General features: G+C 36.7%; 1 protein-coding gene across 2 annotated transcripts in view; it reads right to left on the bottom strand.

The window, feature by feature from the left end:
- Positions 1 to 21,614, bottom strand: part of MED13 (mediator complex subunit 13) — a 96,915-nt gene that overhangs the window by 56,452 nt on the left and 18,849 nt on the right. For both annotated transcript variants that reach the window (XR_014821283.1, XM_021067300.2), the window contains exons 4-9: positions 10,759 to 10,904; positions 9,692 to 9,889; positions 8,045 to 8,239; positions 6,834 to 6,996; positions 6,532 to 6,642; positions 857 to 1,537 (exon numbers count right to left, since the gene is read on the bottom strand). Coding sequence is in view for 1 of the 2 variants with exons in the window: in XM_021067300.2 (XP_020922959.1) it covers positions 857 to 1,537; positions 6,532 to 6,642; positions 6,834 to 6,996; positions 8,045 to 8,239; positions 9,692 to 9,889; positions 10,759 to 10,904 (1,494 nt within the window). In the remaining variant the exon portion in view is untranslated. The remainder of the gene's footprint in view (positions 1 to 856; positions 1,538 to 6,531; positions 6,643 to 6,833; positions 6,997 to 8,044; positions 8,240 to 9,691; positions 9,890 to 10,758; positions 10,905 to 21,614) is intronic.

The following is a 21,614-nucleotide window of genomic DNA, read 5'->3' as shown; positions in this document are numbered from 1 at the left end:
AGCTCACTGTTACATCCATTGTGAAAAACTGAAAATAATCAACATGTCCGTCTCAAAAACAAGAGATAAATTATGGCATATTCTTAAGAAAGCAATCTAGAGAGCAAATAAAATGAATTAACTGTATGTATATTAGCTGTATGTATAAAGACATGTAGAGGAGTTCCCGCTGTAGCACAACAGGATTGGCAACATCTCTGGAGTGCTGGGAGGCAAGTTTGATCCTTGGCCCAGCCCAGTGGGTTAATGATCCGGTGTTGTCACAAGTGCAGCATAGGTCGCAACTGTGGCTCAGATCTAATCCCTGGCGCAGGAATTCCCTAATGCCGTAGGGTAGCCAAAAAATAAATAAATAGATAAAAATTAAAAATAAAAATATGTCCAGAAATGATAATATCAAATTCAGGATAATGGAAGAAGAATGGAGGAAGAAAAACAGTAAATAGCAGTTCTAAATGTTATGTAAAATCCTTAAGCTGGCTGATGACGAATTTAAATTCTTAATTAAGTTGGTTGATGAATAAATACTCTCATTTTTTCCACTTTTTGTTGACTAAAATATTTCATAAGAGGTTCCCTGAAGAAAAAACACAGTAAAGAAAGTATGCAAAAATTTTTGGCTGCACCCACAGCATGCAAAAGTTCCCAGGTCAGGGATCAAATCTACGCCACACAGTGACAATGCAGGATCCTTAACCTGCTAGGCCACCAGGGAACTCCGAAATTATGCAAAATTAAAACTCAAAGGATTTATTACTGTAAATTCTATCCTGAAACCATTTTGGAGTCCTAGAATTAAGAACTTACATCATTTCCACCCTTAAATTATAATAGTGACTATTAAAAAAATACATACTCTGTAACTGATGTTACACTTTCCTGTCCAAAAGGTCCAACTGGATCATCCTTGAACTTATCACTTGGAAGTTGAGGTGGTAAAAACTCTAAATCTTTTTTCTTTGGGACCTTGTAATACTTCCAGGCTATATTAGCTTCATCTTCTTCCAAGTTTACTGCTGTACCAACATATACTGTAGGTTCTACAGCTTCCTGGAATTGAGCTGGGAAAGACTGGGATAAACTGTCTATCCTATCTTCCACTGGTTTAGAAGGAACCAAGGGATCCGGTGTTGGCATTTGATAAAAATGCTGACTCTGAGGAGTTGAAGGTGTTTTAGTCACTCCTTCATCAACCACATCACATGGGTGAGGACTAAGTGGGGGTGGTTGAGGTGAATTTGCCATTTCAGTGCCATGCATCTGAGGAGTCTTTGCTACATCATTAGTTCGGATGTTTGAAAATCTCACTTGACTGTCTGGGGCAGAGATCACAAGTCTTTGGCTGGCTGAATCTGTGTCCATGCCAACATCATCACTAACAGATACACGATGGTGAAAAGGAGTCAAGGGGCGTTTTTGTGGTTTTTCACTCTTTTCTTGCTTTTCATTGGTCTTGTGCTTAGGAAGTACTTGTTGTTGCTGACTTAAAGATGGCGTCTGTCCTTGTCCAGGATTTCTTGGTTTGAGATTTTTGTGCCTAAAAAGTTAAAAGAAAAGTTTACTTATAGTATAACTATTACATCTAAGTACACAAGTTAACACTATTAGACATTTCAGATATCATTTGTTTTTCACATATAAGCCTAAAAGTAAAATTATTTGAATTTATATATAAAAAATACTTTGTTCGGTGACCTAAAACTAACAGCATGTACAAGGATCCATAAATGCCAATTCTCTCATGGTCATTTAATCTGTGATCAGATAGCCAAAGATGATTTGACTTATATAATTAAATTAGTACCTGAATAAACAGAGATAAGATTTGAATTATTGTAGGGCAAAAAGGATTCAAATTTATTCATTTATGTACCAGATATTTTACTATTAGTAATTGTTATAAACCATTGTCAATGTCTTGGCTGAGCTTAGTCATCATCTACAATTCTAAAGCAACTGGCTAAAAAACTTATTTTACTGGACTGAAGTTAGATCAATCAAGATTAAAGTTAGGTCAGTCTAGATAGCCCTGGAGTTGACTGATGGGTCCCATACCATACCTACCTTCTCCCAAGGCTTACCACTACAGAAAAAAAGCCGACTGGGAAAGGAAAAGAAAAGGAAATGCCTAAAAGAATTTCTTCCTCATGATGTGAAGCAATTCTGAATTGAAGAACTTAAAAACTACATACCTAAAAAAATCTAGTAATTGTATTGAGTTTAATTTTTTTTTTTTTTTTTTTTTTTGATGGCTGCACCTGCAGCATATGAAGTTCCCAGGCTAGCTGCAGGCCTATAGTACTTCCACAGCAATGCCGGATCCTTAACCCAGCATGAGGCCAGAGACTGAACGCGCATCCTCAACACTATGTCAGATTTTTAACCTGCTAAGCCACAATGGGAACTCCAAGATTTCTTTCAATGTAGTAAAAACACCAGGCACTTTCAGATTTCCAAACTCAACTGGTACTGATGTACATAAAAAAGTATTTAATTTTCTGATTGTTGTTGCTTTTTTGTTTGTTTTGTTTTGGGGGGCTACACTTGTGGCATGTGGAAGTTCCCAGGGCAGGGTTCAAACCTGAACCACAGCAGTGACAATGTCAAATCCTTCACTGCTAGGCCACCAAGGAACTCCCCATAAAACTTTTTTTTGGTCACACCCGCAGCATGTGGAAGTTTCCAGGCCAGGGACTGAATCCAGCCATTGCGGTGACAACGCTGGATCTTTAACCCACTGAGCCACAAAAGAAACTCCTAAAAATATTTTTTCTTTTTACAACCATACCTGCAGCATATGGAAGTTCCCAAGCTAGGGGTCAAATTGGAGTTGCAGGTGCAGTACTACATCACAGCTACAGCAACACTGGATCTGAGCAGATCTGCTACCTACACCACAGCTTGCAGCAACACCAGATCCTTAACCCACGAAGAGAGGTCAGGGATCAAACCCACATTCTCACAGAGACTACATAGGATTCTTAACCCACTGAGCCACAACAAGAAGTCTCTAAAAATATTTTTAACTAAAATAACAGGGAAAAAATGTGCAGGATTTGCAGTATTCATTGGGTTTTTTTGGGGTTTTTTTTAGTTTTCTTTTAAAATTTATTTTTCTGATGGTTTTGTTATAGCAGGGGTAACTTGAATATTAAAAGAAAGAGTATTAAAGAGCATGGCAGGCACTTCTTCAAAGAACTCTTTACTGAGGGAACATGCTGAAATATCTGATTATACAGAGCCTGGGACATCTTACCGTACACAGGGGAAAAAAGCATGAAAGTCATCAAAGAAAACTGCAGTTATATCAAAACGGACACAAGAGAAATCCATCATTACCCCAACACGAAAATTAAAGACATCATAAGAAAAGGAAATTATAGTATGACATACCTCAAGAACACAGATGCAAATCATTAATAAAATATTAACAATCAAGTAATCTATACGAATACATCATAACCAAATGGGATTTGTCGCAGGAATGTTAAGGCACACAGTCATAAAAGAGTATTATTCATCACATTAACAGAATAAAAGAAAAATCACATGATTATCTCATTAAATATAAAAAAATGACAAAATTCAACACCTATTCATATAAAAAGACTCGGAAAGCATACAAAAAGACTCAGAACTTAATCTAATAATGGACATCTATGAGAAACAATATCATCATACCTAATGATGGAAGACTAAATAATTTCCCCTTAAGACGAGGAACAAAGCAAAAATATACTCAAAATTTGTATTCAACAATTTTTTTTTCTTTTTTGGCTGGCCCCTGACATATGGAGTTCCCAGGCCAGGTATCAGATCTGGGCTGCAGTTGTGAACTACCCCACAACTGCAGCAATGCCGGATCCTTTGATCCACCTTGCTGGGCCGGAATCAAACCTGCATCCTTGGTGCAGCAGAAATGCTGCCGATTCCACTGCGTCACAGAGGAAACTCCCTATTTGACAATTTTTCTGAAAGTTTTAGCCAATGCAATAAGTCAAGAAAAAAAAATACAGATTTCAAAAGAAGAAAACTTTTTATTCATAGAACACATGATTAAAAATTTTAAAATGAAGGAGTCAGGCTGATCATCATCTTTTTTTTTTTTTATTCTTCTTTTTCGGCCATATCCGTGGCATACAGAAGTTCCCTGGCCAGGACAGATCCTGCACCACAGCTGTAACCAAAGCCACAGCAGTGACAATGCCAGATCTTTAACCTGCTGAGCCACCAGGGAACTCCTAGGACATTTATCACAAAGTAGTATTTAAAAAGAAATCTAACAAGAGTTCCCATCATGGTTCAGGGTTAACGAATCCGACTAAGAACCATGAGGTTGTGGGTTCGATCCCTGGCCTTGCTCAGTGGATTAAGGATCCAGTGTTGCTGTGAGCCGTGGTGTAGGTTGCAGATACGACTCAGATCCCTCGTTGCTGTGGCTCTGGCGTAGGCTTGGCAGCTACAGCTACGATTAGACCCCTTGCCAGGGAACCTCCATATGGTGCAGGTGCGGCCCTAGAAAAGACAAAAAAAAAAAAAAAAAAAAAAAGAAAAGAAAAGAAACCTAATAATTGACAGTTACAAAAGTATTATTTTTTAAAAAGTAAACACAATAAAAACTTTGGAAACAACCTATTTGTCCATCAAATCCAGATGATCAAATATACTATGGTACTTCCATTCAGTGGAATACCAAGAAGTTTTTTAAAACAATAAAGCAGATCCACAAGTAACTTGAATGGCAAGATCTAAGCCCATAAAGTGAAAAAAATAAACTGCCAAATACATCCACATTATTGTGGAAAAACACATATAACACACCAAATTACCAAAAACAGTGTGGAAGGATAATATCCAATTTAGTCATACTTCAAGGGAGAGGTAGTAGGAATTAGAGAATGGTCAAGGGCTACTTCAGCTAGCCTATTTGCAAGAGAACCAGATTTCGGGGGGGTGGGGTTAGATGGGAAATCTAGAGTACAAAACCCAATAGTGGGGGAAAAAAAAAGGTGAACAATTAGAAACACTGTATTTACTAGAGGGGTAAATTTATTCAAAAAGAATAAAGCAAAAGCCTAGATTAGAAACTTCAAAAGAACCGCTTGATAAAAACGCCAACATAGAGAAAGAAAAACCCAATTTCATTTAAGCATTCTATTGGTCTTATTTAGACCAGGGACTGACAAACTTTTTCTGTGAAGGACCAGATGGTAAAAATACTTTAGGCTCCGGGGCTCCAGTCTAACTTTTACTCAACTTTGTGAAAGCAGCCACAGTTAATACATGTATGTGTTAATACATGTATGAACAGATGTGGCTCTGTCCAAATAAATTCTTATTTATGGACACTAAAATTTCAATTTTATATAATTTTCACAAAATACTCTTTTTTTCCCTCAACTATTTAAAGACATAGAAACCACTTCAGCTCAAAGGCCACTCAAAACAGGGGGTGAACAAAATTTGGCCAGTGGCTCATAGTTTGCCAATCTCTAGTCTCAAGACAAATAATGCATTGGAGTCCCGCATTTTAAGTTTGGTTTTCATATCACCCTAGGTGCATATGGTTTGTAACTATTTTAAACTGTTAAACAGGAGGTCATCTATCCATATTTTTATTCCAATCTCTCTATCAACAAGAGGCAAGTTTTCAACAAGTTGCCTGACTTTAAAAAACTGTACAGTCTTTAATCCAAAGAATCTATAACACGACTGACTTAACCTATGCAAAACCACATCAGAACACTTGAGAGTCTGTCACTGTACTCAAACAGAGCTAATGTAAGAAAAACCTTGGCCGTAATCTGTGTAGGCACTCCATTCCTTTGGCTTACATCCATTAACAAGAAGGGTGTGGCCAACAAACTATTCATTCACAAATCCTGGTTAGGGATTCCGAATGCCATTATTTGTTTACTTGATTGCAAAAACATATGATCTACCCTTAGTCTGTAGAATAAAATAATGAACTTAGCAATACAACCTTCATGCGTCTGCTAACCAAATCTCATTAAAGTCCTCAGTATATAAAACAAATACCATTGCCTAAAGAATTCCAAGTACCTCCATTCCTCTATCAATCTCTCAACAACACAGTCTATTAGAAAGCTTGTATTTTTACCATCTTTTCTATGAGAACCTTTGGGAGAAATTTCTCAGACACAGTGCCATTTATGAACACATTTATCTAGAAACTTATGTTTTCCTTACACTGCAGATGCTATATATATATATATATTCACCATAACTCAGTATAAAATTCTTTTATTTGGCTGCAAAACCAAGCTTTCACAGTCCAGCTCTGCTAACTATGTAAGAACTTATGACATATATTTGTATGCATTTCTATAATCATCTCCTAATTACTGAATTTTTGTTCTTCTCAAACTATTTTCTTTTGGAAAAAAATCCTAACATGCTATATTTATAGAAGCTACCTCAAACAAAGTGGGGCATGAGTATGCAACAGCATAAGAAACTACCACACACACATATACACACATCAATCAAATGGGGGAAAAAAAAATCTACCTCAAACAGCTGCAATTTGTTCTTTGTGTGGCTTCAACAAAATCCCAGGATGCTATTTTATCAGCTGTCTCTTCTTCACACAGACCACCTGATGAAGCCGAATACTTCCTCCTAAGATGTAAAAATATAAAATTCTTCAGAATTCAGAAAAAATTTGTAACCCTCAATTAAGCATTACAATTGAATTTTTAAAAATTTTCTGAATTAAAAATCATATGAATAACAGTTTATACTTTAAATATCTTTTCTTTACAAGTAACTACCAACATGTAATTTTTATACCTGAAAGTTAATATACATACTTATTCTGTGCTCTGTTCATGTTGCATTCTTGCCAAACTCTATCCACCACATGATTTGCTAATTTTCTGGGTATTTTTCCTCCATGGTGACTAGTACTATCAGAGTTGAAACCATCAGAAACTGAAGAAAATTTGATCCATTTCTGAGCAGACTGAGGATCAACTGCAAATAAAAAAGAACAGGCTGTAGGAGAATAAAGGTAGGTTTAAAATAACACTGGGTTTTTTTCCCCCTAATTTCTGACACAACTTGCCCCAGCTCTCTTGTAAGCTTAAAAGCACATTATTTTATTTTTCATTTTTTAGGTCTTTTTTTGTCTTTTTAGGGCCCCACCCGCAGCATATGGTGGTTCCCAGGCTAGGGGTCCAATCAGAGCTGTAGCCACTGGCCTATGCCACAGCCACAGCAACAAGGAATCCAAGCCGTGCCTGTGACCTACACCACAGCTCACAGCAACGCTGGATCCTTAACTCACTGAGCAAGGCCAAGGATCAAACCCGCAACCTCATGGTTACTAGTCGGGTTTGTTAACCGCTTAGCTACCACAGGAACTCCAACATGTCATTTTAAAATATAGGAAACAAAAAAAAATTTGAACAGGGGGTGGGAACTGGCTTGTAGTGTTATATCAATGTTGATTTCCTGACTTGGAGGATTAAACAGTAGTCATATAGAAGAATGCCCTTAATTTTGGGAAATAGACTGAGTACTCAGGGGCAATGGGGCATCATGTGTGCAGCATGTTTTCAAATGGTTCAGACCAATGATAAGGAAGGTATGCATACAGAGAGAGGGTAATGGAGCAAACAGTAACATCTGAGAATCTGAATGAGAAGAGTTCTTTGTACTGTACTTCAAACTCTTCGGTAAGTGTGAAATTATTTTATTTATTTATTTTTTTAGGGCTGCACCCATGGCATGTGGAAGTTCCCAGGCTAGGGGTCTAATCGGAGCTGCAAATGCTGGCCCTCAGCAACATGGAATCCGAGCCATGTCTGCAACCTATACCACAGCTCATGGCAACACCAGATCCTTAACCCACTAAGCAGGGCCAGGGTTTTGAAGCCTCGTCCTCATGGATACTAGTCAGATTCACTTCTGCTGCACCATAAGGGGAACTCCCAAAATTATTTTAAAATAATTATTTTAACTGGTATATTCAAGACCACAGATTTATCACTAGAGCTAATGAAATAAATTAATACAATACCCGTTTGGACTTCCTCAGGAGATGTAGGTGGTGTAAGAGTAACCGAGGACATAGCAGGATCTCTTGTGGAAGGAGGCACTTGGTGGACACCCAAGCAAGAAGCTGAACAGTGAGAGGATCCCACAGAGCTAGGAGTAGGAATGTCTGACTGAGGGACTAGAACAAAGCATGCTGGGTAGATCATTCGGACACCAGCTAAAAGGGAAGGAAAACAGATGGGAAAATCAATTACTGTTGTGACTATAGTGGGATTAGTTTCACTCAAAAGTTCATTATTGGAAAAGTAGATCTAATATGATTGCGTGTTAAAATAAACTACATTTAATGTATTTTTATAAATAAACACTCCTTCTGGCATAAGGTTGCCTGGAAGAAACCACAAGCTGGTAGTTATGGTTACCCGTGGTGGCAGAGACCATAAGAAAGCAGCTTTTTCTCTTTGTTCTCAGATTTTTGAACCATAATTGTGTATTACTCTTAAAATCTTTATTTGTAAATTTGATGGCATTTTTAAAAAACTTTAACAAAAGTAACTGGCACTAGAATTGTGGACCATTTTCTATTTTCTTCTTTACATGTCTCTATTTTAAAAGCCTAATATATGTTTGTGTTTTGTTTCTGTTTTTGACACAACTACTCTGATAATGCATTTATTGAAATTATTATTGAAACTGAATACTGGTATTCCTAATTCATTAAAAAAACCAAATAAGGTAATCTTCACATGTAACATTTACCATACAAATTTATTAAATACAGTGTTGCAAATTTTAATCCCAATTATCTGCTCAATCATATATTCCCGACACCTCCCATGTCTCTCAAAGGTGAGGGGTGTATATATACTGACCTCAATGATAGGTTTGGCTATGCAACTTGCTATGGAATATAAGTACATGTGACAGATGCCACATCCCAACAGGAACTTTAGATGTACTTATAGGATCATCAGTGCAGTCTCTCCCACTTTATGTCCTCTGCCTTGAGATGACCGTGTCTCAAATATAGTTTACCCTGTTAATCTAGGTCCCTGAATAAGAAGACATATAGAATACAACCAACCCCAACAGAGCTGACCTGGACAGAGTGAATCAAAGCCACAAGTTCTTTAGGCATATATTTTCTGCCTTTTAAGTCATGAGAGGCTACAGTTTTACCAAATGTTAAAATACTGCATAACTGAGTAACAACTTTCCAGCCTGCAAATATTATTCATTCACAATTATTTTCTCCCCGCCTTTAGCATGCTTCCCTCTAGGTAGAATGTATCTCCCTGCCCCAATGACTTTAGCTTGGCCATATATCTAGTTCTGCCTAATAGAGAGTGAATTGATACAACATACATTATATCCTAGCGAAAGCTTTAAATACACTTATATCGTTAGGCTCAGTCTCTATTATTCCTCTGTTTTTTAAGAACAGTATGTCCCAGATACTGGGTACTCCTTGAACCCAGGTAGTAGAATGAGAAGATACAAGGAACCAAACTGCAACCAAGCTGCAGCCCTTATACAATGCAAGCAGGAAATAAGGAAGAAATAAACATTTGGTGTTAAAAGCCACTAAGACATTAGAGTTATTATTCAACAAAATCTAATATTATACAGTCACATTATTTCCCCTAGGATTAATATTCAGAATCCCTACCAACAAGAACTTCAACCGCAGCTAAAGAATCATCTTCCCAATCCATATCTTCCTGTTTTTCTTCAGACATCTCCTTCAAACAAGATGAGATAGGATAGAATTGTTTCCATTCACCAATCAATTTTTTTGTAGCTGAGTCAGACATCTTGAATGCCTGTCCCGTGAGAGTGCCATTTAGTCCAAATGGGCTTAAGATAACTAGAAAACCAAAACAGATATCAAGTAAGTAACTTAAGACTGTTAAGTTACCAAATAAGATGACACTGCATAGTATGGCAAGTAATTATTCAATTCAAAAAAAGAAAAGGAAATTCATAACAATCAGAGAAAATCATTTACTCTACTTTATAATTACGAAGATAAAGTACAACACTGAGTTTACTATAAAATCTTAAAAATTCTGTCTACCCCAAAATCTCAGATGGATGGAATTTCAACATAAACTGAGATTATTTGTATATCCTCAACTTCTCTTGACTTTCCACCAAGGAAAAGCAATTTGAGGAAACACAATGTGCTTATATATTTTATATATATACATATATATATATAAATCTAAGTTTATATATATAAACCTAAGTATTTATTCTATACTATCCATATAAATTTTTAAAGATCAAACATTAGGCTTAGAATTAAAATAAGAGCATACTGCCAGTCCTTAGAAACAAATCAGCAATCTTATTATAAAATACTTCCTCTAGAGTTCAACCATTTTCATGGAATGAATTATATCCAAAGTCTCTGTATATCAATGTTAAAAATGGTTTATATGACCTGATACACAAGATAACCTTGAAAATATAAACATGCACACCAGCTAAAGACTATTTAAAAGAACACTTTAAAATGTTAACATTCATGTTCAAGAACGTTTTAAATAATATTTGTATTAAAAATCTTATTTCACGACTTAATACTCTAATGGGGAAGAAGTAAACTACATCAAAATCATCACTAAGATAAAAACCAGGGGGAAATCTCATTAATCTCTGCCAATTTCAGTAAGAATGTTCTTGAAACAACAATAAAGAAATCAAATAACTAAGTCAATAAAATAAATCTACCTTGAAATGGACTATTAGATTGTTGAGCAAGGGTGATATGCTCTTCACTAAGAAGGTATACAGGTTGATGTTGGTTAATTTCCACACTGGTACAAACATTGCTGTCTCCATGCAAGAAAAAGGTGAAAGAGCAGGACAAGTGTTCACTAACAAAGAAGAAAAAGTTATATTTTAGCAATGATTTATAGCCAAAAAAAAGTTAATTTGCTTTTCTTTTTTATAAAGTTATACCACAAAAATTTATGTTCTCTTTAACCCAGAAATTCTAGTTCATCATCTAAAGAAAAAAAGAGAAAAAAAAACAAAAAAACAAAAAACAGATACGAACAATGACTTAGCCGTAAGAAACGGCCAGGGGTCAAATCAGACCTGCAGCTGAGGCCTACATCACAACCACAGCAACACAGGCTCCAAGCCGCATCTGCAACTTATGCTGCACCTTGCAGCAAAGCTGGATCTTTAACCCACCGAACCACAACAGGAACTCCCTGTAAGAAATGTTCTTGACAGCACTGTTTACAACTAGTTCCCAAAGAGAGGAACTAGTTAATCAAGTTACGGAGGAGTTCCCTGGTGGCCTACTGGTTAAGGAGCCAGTGTTGCAACTGCTGTCAGGTCACTCCATGGCAAGTTCCCTGTCCTGGGAACTTCTGCATGCCACCAGCATGGCCAAAAAATAAAACGAAATAAACAAATTAGGTTTACACATATATAATTGTAAATTAATCACACATATAATTGTAACACAGCCACCAAAACAAATAAAGGTGGGGGAGTGGGTTTAATGGAAAAGGCAGGCTGCCAAAATAGTATAGTGTCAAAACAATGTTTTTAAAGTAAAGAAGAAAGGTTACTTTGGTGAAAAAAATCTAGGTGTACAGGATCCAAGCTGCATCTGTGATGTACACCACAGCTCACGGCAATGCCAGATCCCCGACCCACTGAGCAAGGCCAGGGATTGAACCTGCATCCTCATGGATACTAGTCAGACTCTTTACTGCTGCGCCCCAACAGGAATTCCATATTTTTTTAATATTATTTTCCATCATGGTCTATTGAAAAGTTATTTTAAAATAATGATTGGTCTTACACTGAAGGCATCCTAGAATCAAAGTTATATGCAAAATAGAATCTTATGAAATTTAGATATGGCTGGTATACCAGTTGGAAAACAAAAGTTCCCAAGAGGAAAGCAGACATATCCTTATGATAAAATTTAGAAATAGTCCAGGAGAGGATGAGGTTGTATATGAAGAAGAATCCACTTTCCTTATTCCTTCTCCACACATTTATCTTTAAGAATCATCTGAAAAAACCAATTCTTTAAAATATAATAAGCTCAAAATCTGTTGCATGTTACTTGCAAATAATCTGTTGAATTATTTCTTTTTGTTTGTTTGTTTTGTTTTTTAATATAGCATTTTTTTATTACTCAATTGCATTTATAGTTATACAGTGATCATTGCAAACAGATTTTATAGCATTTCCATCCCAAACCCCCAGCGCATACCCCCACCACCTAACCACTCTCATTTGGAATGTTGAATTATTTCTGAACAAAGCAAGGGCATAATAAGTTAAGTTATAGTTAAAGTAATACTACAGTTAATAAAAGTGGGAAAAAGAAAGTAAAGAGGTGAAGAGTAATGCAGAGCTGAGAATTTCTTCATCATATCTATGTCAAAAAATAATGTCTAGGAAGTGGCACAGGAGGTTAAGGATCCAGCATTCCCACAGCTACAGTGCAGGCCACAAATGTGGCTCAGGTTCAATCCCTTCCACATGCTGCAGGTGCAGCCAAAGAAAAATGTCTGAGGTTGATAAAATAAGAAACTGAAATTTATGCATATCATTCAAGTTAAAAAGGGACCAAGACAAAAACTGAAAATAACATAACTAATAAAATAAATCTCTCATTGTAAAGAACCAATAGACACTGCCTAAAGTTAATCAGTCAAGGCCTAGAGGTAAAAACATCTCTGGAATATGGCAGTAATCACCAGAAGTTATTAACACAAAAGTTAAAAAATAAAAATAAAAAACAAAACTTGGTTATTACCAGGGAATGAGACTAAGAGTAATTAAGTACAGACCTTTAATTTTTCTAAATTTATAATTCCATTCTATTACTTCAAACTACTCATATAAATTTTTTAAATTTATGAATTCAGTACATTAATCAGTGATTACTATATTTTCCCCATACTAGCAGCTTTTATTTTAAAAAAAAAAACCAATTTTTAGAATAACCTTGAACTTACACAAAAGTTACAAAGATAGTATAGCATTCTCTTATATACTCTTCACCCATTTTCCTCTAATGTTAATATCTTATATAACCATGCTATATCTGGCATAACACTTTAGGCTCTTTACAATCTGATCCTTACCAAATTCTTTAGGCAGAGATACTCGACCCACCAAGAACTACCCTTGTTTACCACAAATTTCTCTCCATTACGTAATCAGTCCTCAATACTCTTTTAACCATCATTTCTGTGCTCCCATGTTAGTCTACGCTTATCATAATATTTGTCATAACATTACTATTATTGACTAACTGATCTCCCTGCCAGGCTGTAAATTCCTTGATAAAAGGAATTAATAACTTTAATATTGGTGGAAGAATGGGTTAGAGGGTCTCAATTCTCCACCTCTCTCTCTCATTTTTAAAAATTTTCTTTTTAGGGCCACACCCGTGGCATATGGAAGTTCCCTGGGTAGAGGCTGAAGTGGAGCTGCAGCTTCCAACCTACGCCACAGTCACAGAGGGATCTGAGCCACATCTGTGACTACACCACAGCTTGTGGCAACACCAGATCCTTAACCCACTGAGCAAGGCCAGGGATCAAATCTGCATCCTCATGGATGCTAGTCAGGTTCTTAACCCACTGAGCCACAAGAGGAATTCCTCTCATTTTTCTAATCACAGTAAAAAACACAACATAAAATTTACTATCTTAACCATTTTTATTTTATTTTATTTTTTTTTATTTTCCCACTGTACAGCATCTTAACCATTTTTAAGTGTTCTGTTTAGTAGTATTAAGCATATTAGTGTCATTGTAAAACAGATCTTCAGAACTCTGTCACTTTGCAAATCTGAAACTACATTAAGTAACAACTCCCCTTTCTACCCCCGGCCCAGCCCCTTACAACCACCATTCTACTTATTGCTTCTATGAACTTGACTACTTTAGATACCTCACATAAGTCAAATCATATAATATTTGCCTTTCTGTGACCAGCTTATTTTACTTGGCATTATGTCCTCAAGGTTCATCCACAGTGTAGCTTGTGACAGGATTTCTTTCCTTTTAAAGGATGAATTCATTGTATAACAATTTTGCTTAGCCATCTCCATCAATGGATATTTAGGCTGCTTCTACCTCTTGGCTAGTAAGAATAATGCTGCTATGAACACGGATATGCAAATATCTCTTCCAAATCCTACTTTCAATTCTTTTGGATATATACTCAGAAGTAAGACTGCTGGTTCATAGAGCACTTTTGTATACAATTTTTAAATGCCACACCGGTGGCATATGAAAGTTTCCATGCTAGGGGTCAAATCGAGAGCTGCAGCTGCAGGCCTATGCCACAGCCACAATGCTGGATCTGAGCGGAATCTTCAACCTATGCAGTGGCTTGCGGCAACACTGGATCTTTAACCTACGGAGTGAGGTCAGGGATTGAACCCACATCCTCATGGACACTATGTTGGGTTCTTAACTTGCTGAGCCACAAAAAGAACTCTTAATTTTTAGAGGAAACTTCATATCATTTTCCACAATGACTGCCCCATTTTACAATCACACCAACTGTGCACAAAGGCTCTAATTTTTCTAACACTTGTTACCTTTTCATTTTATCAATAGTAGCCATCCTAACAGATGTGAAATGGTATCTCTCACTGTGGTTTTGATTTATATTTCTCTATTAGTGATGTTGAACATTTTTTTCATATGTTTATTGGCCATTTGTATATCTTCTTTGAAGAAATGTTCACTGAAGTCTTTTGTCCAATTTTTAATTGGGCTATATGATACTTTGTTGAGTTGTAAGAGTTCTTTATAATGCTGGATTTTAACACCTTACCAGATAAATGATTTGCAAATATTATCTCCCATTCCATAAACTGCCTCTTCACTGTTGATTATGTCCTTTGATGCAAAAAGGTATTTAGGTTTGATACAGTCCCATTTGTCTGTTTTTGCTTTTGTTGTCTATGCTTACAGTATCATAACCACAAAAATCATTGCCAAATCCAGTATAACTGAAGCTTTTCCCCTATGTTTTTTCCTAGGAGTTTTATAGTTTTAGGTCCTATAGTTAGGTTTTTAAATCCATTTTAAGTTAATTATAGTATAAGATAAGGGTCCAATCTTATTCTTTTACATGTGGATAGGCTGCTTCCCCAACACCATTTACTGAAGAGAACACAGTTTCCCTATTGAGCGGTCCTGGCATCGTGGTCAAAGATCATTTGAACACACACACGACTTTTACATGTCTGTCTTTATGCCAGTACCACACTGTTTTGATGACTGTAGCTTTGTAATGTTTTGTTCACCTTTTTTTTTCTTTTGTCTTTTTAGGGCCACACCTGTGGTATACGGAGGTTCCCAGGCTAGGGGCTGAATCAGAGATGTAGCCACTGGCCTAGGCCATAGCCACAGCAATGCCAGATCTGAGCCATGTCTGCAACCTACACTACAGCTCACAGCAACACCAGATCCTTAACCTACTGAGTGAGGTAAGGCCAAGGATGGAACCTGTATCCTCGTGGATGCTGGGCAAAATTGTTTCTGCTGAGCCACGACAAGAACTCCATGTTCACCTCTCTCTTTACCCAGACTTTGTAGTTCCCCATTTGAGGTGAAATATACTTCCCCAACCACCGACTTGGAGTCACAACAGCTTACTTTGTGACTTGCTTTGACCAAGCAGAAACTAGAAATATGCTTACGTAATTTGGATTGCCTTCTGGTGCTTCTTTCATCGCCATAAGAACATGCCCTGACTACTCACTGGTCTAAGGAGGATGAGAATCATGTGGAATTCACCCCTACCCACACTATAGTTTACATGTGACTAGACTGGCTAACCCCTGGTTGACCTGCAAGTACATCAATGAGAATACATAACTGCTTTTTTAGGAGTTCCCGTTGTGGCGCAGTGGTTAACGAATCCGACTAGGAACCATGAGGTTGCGGGTTTGGTCCCTGCCCTTGCTCAGTGGGTTAACGATCCGGTGTTGCCGTGAACTGTGGTGTAGGTTGCAGACGCAGCTCGGATCCAGCGTTGCTATGGCTCTGGTGTAGACCGGTGGCTGAAGCTCCGATTCAACCCCTAGCCTGGGAACCTCCATATGCTGCGGGAGCGGCCCAAGAAATAGCAAAAAAAGACCAAAAAAAAAAACAACAAAACAAAACAAAAAAGAATACATAACTGCTTTTTTAAACTCCTATGTTTTGAGGGTGGTTTGTTACACAGCAATAGCTGATACAGAAATAAAGAACTTGCTCATTTGTAAACATAATTTAAAAGAAATACAAACAGGCCGGAAAGTGTAGAGCTGAAAAATAAAAATGTTTCTCAACAAAGCTATGGTGTGGCCTATGTTATCACACAGTCCAAAAAAAAAAAAAAAAAAAATCAAATCAAGAGTGTGACTCTCCACTACCGTGGCTTGAGTCACTGCTGTGGAGCAGATCTGATCCCTGGCCAGGAACCCAGGAACTTACACATGCCAGTGGGCACGACCAAAAACAACAACAAAAAAAGAGTGTGACTCTCATACCCTTTGTTAAGAATATCAAACCTGACTTTTGACACCAGTTGAAACATTAGGGTTTTTAAAAATAACCACTATGCCTCCATACATTTATTTTCCTCAAAGAATGCATCTAAACAAACATATATGCAACTCATCCCATTAATAAATGTGGAAATGCATGTATATGTAGCCAAATTTGTGCTTCTCTCTTGAGCATCCTCTTTCCTGACAGAATTCTTCCGTAACTGTTAGGGTTGAGTTATACAGCATATAAATACATGACAAAATTTATAAATAGTATTTTTTGGCCATGCCTACAGTATGCAGTTCTGGGGCCAGGGATCAAACCCACAGCACAGCTGTAACCCAAGCCACAGCAGTGACAATGCTGGATCCTTAACCTGCTGAGCCACCAGGGAACTCAAAAGTGTTTTTATCTGAGTAAAACCACCTGTGTTTAATTTCTGAGAAGGATATGTCCATTATATGTACTGATATAAAACAGGCAGAAATCAACTTTGAAAGCATTTCTCTCTCTAAACAATAAAGAGATATGACAATTTAAAAAACAATGCTAAAAAAAAAGTTAAGAAAACTTCATTTTAAACTAGTTAGAATGAATATACATATACTTTAACATTACAAGTTTTTTACAGGTTTTTCAGGAAACATTAAAAGATAAATTTCTTGGAGTTCCCATCATAGTTCAGTGGTTAACAAACCCAACCAGTATCCATGTGGATGTGGATTCGATTCCTGGCCTTACTCAGTGGGTTAAGGATCTGACACTACCATGAGCTGTATACAGTGTAGGTCACAGACATGGCTGGAATCCCACGTTGCTGTGGCTGTGGTGTAGGCCGGCAGCTGCAGCTCTGATTGGACCCCTAGCCTGGAAACCTCCATATGGCCAAAGGTGCAGCCCTAAAAAGACAAAAGACAAAAAAAGAAAAAAAAAAGATAAATTTCTCAGAAGGGAGCCACATTTAAAAGTTTAAAGGGGAATTACTAAAAATACGTTATGCTCTTTATGTCACGGAAAACATTTATTAAAGTGACTCAAGCAAGAATAATCTATTGCACAGAGAAATTGTAACTGGACTAATTTCAGGGATCAAGTAAATATTCTATACAAATTATTATGAATGCTATGTGTTTACTTAGTAACTCAACAGCAGATTCCAAAATTTGAATTGCAAATACTTCCAAAAACATTTCAGGGTAAGCAACAACCTAAAACAGTCTCGAGTTCTTTAACTTTAAAAGACAAAGAGGCAAAGAGACCTGAATTTTATATCCTCACATGTAATCTGTGAACTATAGTTCTTAAATTAAAGATACAGCTTTCAACTGTTTCACTTCATACATAATAAAAAAGGATATTCAAAATGGATTTTTTGCCACGACATCATAAAAAGCAAAAACAATGTGAATAAAATTTTTCCTTAAGAGATTACTGTGGTCTGAAAAATGCTAAAAAGAAGTACATTACTTAAGTTTTATTAAAATATTATTTAGGAAAGTAAACATAATCTGGTACATATAAAAATCACAGCCCATAAAGTGAAGGCCCAATATATAGCATTTCAATACCTCCAATGGGCATATGACCACCTTAACTTTTAAATCAGAAAATAAAATTAGGCTCTGTGATATAAAGTGACAAATTGGTCTCCAAAGAATCTTGTAAAAACCCAATATTCCAACAGATATGAGCAATCTCTCCACTCCCATTATTTAACTACAATGTCCCACTTAACAGAAAGCTCTCAATTCCATTTGCTTATTTTCAGAAAAACACCACCTCCTATGCTGTCAGCATGTTTCCAATATAGCCTGATCTAATTGTAATATAAAATGGTTTAAAATAAAACATCTTTGGGAGTTCCCATTGTGGCTCAAAAGTAACAAACCCGACTACTATACATGAGGACTCAGGTGACCCCACTCAGTGAGTCAAAAGACCTGGTGCTGCTGTGAGCTGTGGTGTAGGTTGCAGACTCTGCTTGGATCTGGCTTTGCTGTGGCTGTGGTGCAGGTCAGCAGCTGAAGCTCCGATTCAACCCCTAGCCTGGGAACCTCCATATGTCGTGGTTGCAGCCCTAAAAAGACAAAAATCAATCAATCAATAAAAAATTATAAGCCATATTTGTGCATGACATAGGAGAAAAAAACTAAATATATTAAATAGGTGATAAATTTTCTGAAATTCTTATACAGGCAAACCTCACTTTAATGAGCTTCACAGATAACTGAGTGCCTTACGAACTGAAGTTTTGTGGCAACCGTGTAACTGAACAGTCTGTTGGCACCATTTTTTCAACAGCATATGTTCATTTTGTGTCTCTGAGTCACATTTTGGTAATTCTCATGATATTTCAAACTTTTTCATTATTCTTTTATTTGTTATGGTGATCTGTATTAAGGGATCTTTGGTGCTACTATTGCAAAGATTACTTCTGGGAGTTCCCATCATGGCTCAGTGGTTAACAAATCCAACTAGGAACCATGAGCTTGCAGGTTCGATCCCTGACCTCCCTCCATGGGTTAAGGATCCGGTGTTGCCATGAGCTGTGGTGTAGGTCGCAGACACAGCTCGGATTTCATGTTGCTATGGCTCCGGCATAGGCCGGCAGCTATAGCTCCGATTAGACTCCTAGCCTGGGAACCTCCATATGCCATGGGTGCGGCCCTAAAAAAGACCAAAAAAAATTGCTTCTTGCTAAAGGTTTCAGATGATAGTGTGCATTTTGTTGCAATAAAGTATCTTTAATTAAGTTATATATAGTGTTTTTTTAAAGAATGCACATTTAATAGACTATAGTTAATGTAAACGTAACTTTTATATGCACTGGGAAACCAAAAAATTCTTGTGTGACTCCATTTATTATGATATGCTCCTTATTGTGGTGATCTGGAGTAGACCTGCAATATCTCTGAAGTATGCCTGTATTGAAGATAATCATCTAGTCAGAAAACATAAAGGCCAAAGTGAATGGTAGGTAACAGTGCCATACTAAATTCACAATGACTTGTCTTTCAAGGAAAGAGATCATTTTATAACATCACCCCATTTTTGGTACTTGACACTTAAAAATGAGGAATTAAAACAAATCTGTGCAACTACAATGAGAATCCAAGGTACTGCTGGTTACTATAAAGTACTGTAGAGGAGTTCCCTGGTGGCCCAGTGGTTAAAGATCCAGTGTTGTCACTGCTGTGGCTCGGGTTGGATCTCTGGCCTGGGAATTTCCATATGCCGCAGGCACAGCCAAAAACAATAGAATATTGGAGAGAATAAACTTCCTCTGCAGGAGCTTTTACTTTAATAACCACAACAAAAAGGTAAGAGTGAGGAAGCTTTACAGATGAAACCTAAACAGATAATCTTCTGTTGCAGAAATATGTTTCCTAAGTACTTTAAAAAAATTATTTATTTCTAAGACCGAAAATGAAAACATGCTTACAGGTTAAAGTTTGCTGTTCTAATAATAGTAGTTATTATGTAATAATACTATGTCATTATGTATACTGCATTTAGCACTTCTGTTAGGTACATATAGAAAGATGATATCCCATTTTGCTGTTGGGGAACTCAAGGCACATTAAAGGCCTTGTCATAAAATCATTAAAATTAGTTAAAGGGAATGCTGACTTAAAGTTCTAGTCATCCGAACAACCAATTAAAAATGGGCAAAGGACTTGATTGAACAGACATTTATCCAAAGAAGATACACAAATAGCCATCAACCATGTGAAAAGAAGCTCAACATCACTAATCATTTAGGAAATGCAAATCACAACAAGAATAACCACTTCATAGCCATAAGGATGGCTACTACCATTAAAAAAAAAAAGAAGTACTGGTGAGAATGTAGAGACTGGAATTGTCCTACACTGCTGGTAGGAATATAAAATGGTACAGCTACTGTGGAAAAGATTATAGTAATTCCTCAAAAAGTAAATAAAAATAGAATTACTACATTATCGAGCAATTCCACTTCTGGGTATATTCCCATAAGAACTGAAAGCAGAACGTGAACAGATATTTATACACTAATATTTATAGCAGCATTATTCACAAAAGACAAAAAGTGGAAACAACCCAAATGTCAATCAACAGATAAATGGATAAGCAAGATGTGATATAAATTTACAACACAATATTATTCAATCTTAAAAAAAAAAGAAAGTGTATGCTTTCTTGGATGAGGACCTTTGAAATAAACCAGATACAAAAGAACAAATATTATATGATTCCACTTAAGTATGGTCAAATTCACAGAAACAGAATCTGGAATGATAGTTACTAAGGACTGGGGGGGAGATAGTAGGAAATTATTTAATGGGCAGATTTTCAGTCTGCAATGAAGAAAAAGTTCTGGAGATAGTGGTGATGGCTGCACAACAATGCGAATGTACTAAATGTCACTGAACCACACACTGAAAAATGGCTAAAATGGTAAATTTTGTTGTACATTATTTTACCACAATTAAAATTTTTATTCCATTAATTCAATAGTTTTCAAAACCTTTATTAGAACCACAGAATATCTTTTAAAAATTTCAAAGCCCAGGAGTTCCCTGATGGCTTAGAGATTAAGGATTCAGCATTGTCACTGCTGTGGCACAGGTTCAATTCCTGGACTAGGAACTGCCACATACCATAGGCACAACCAAAAATAGATAGATAGGGATAGAGAGATAAAATAAATTAAAATAAAAGTAAAAATCCCAAAGGCCAGGCCATACTCCCAGGTTAAAACAGGGCATCAATATTTTTTCAATCTTTCAAGGTGATTCCACATCCAGACAAGATTGGGAATCACTACATTAATCTCTATTTCTGTTGCCCACACAGTAATTTTTTAACTTTAATGAAAATTTACAGTTTCTTATCTCTATGAACAAAAGAACTATATTAAAATCCAGAATATAGGAGTTCCCTTCATGGTTCAGCAGTTAAGGAACCCAACTAGGATCCATGAAGATGCAGGTTCGATCCCTGGACTCACTCAATGGGTCAAGGATCCAGCATTGCCGTGAGCCATGGTGTAGGTCACAGGTGTGGCTGGGA

Source organism: Sus scrofa, chromosome 12 (genome assembly GCF_054392235.1).
Source record: "Sus scrofa isolate SSC_HxYL_T2T_F1_AM1 chromosome 12, Sscrofa_HxYL_maternal_Yorkshire_Landrace_v2.0, whole genome shotgun sequence".
NCBI lineage: Eukaryota > Metazoa > Chordata > Mammalia > Artiodactyla > Suidae > Sus > Sus scrofa.
The sequence above is the reverse complement of the archived record's forward strand: the minus strand, read 5'-3'. Positions and strand labels throughout refer to the sequence as shown.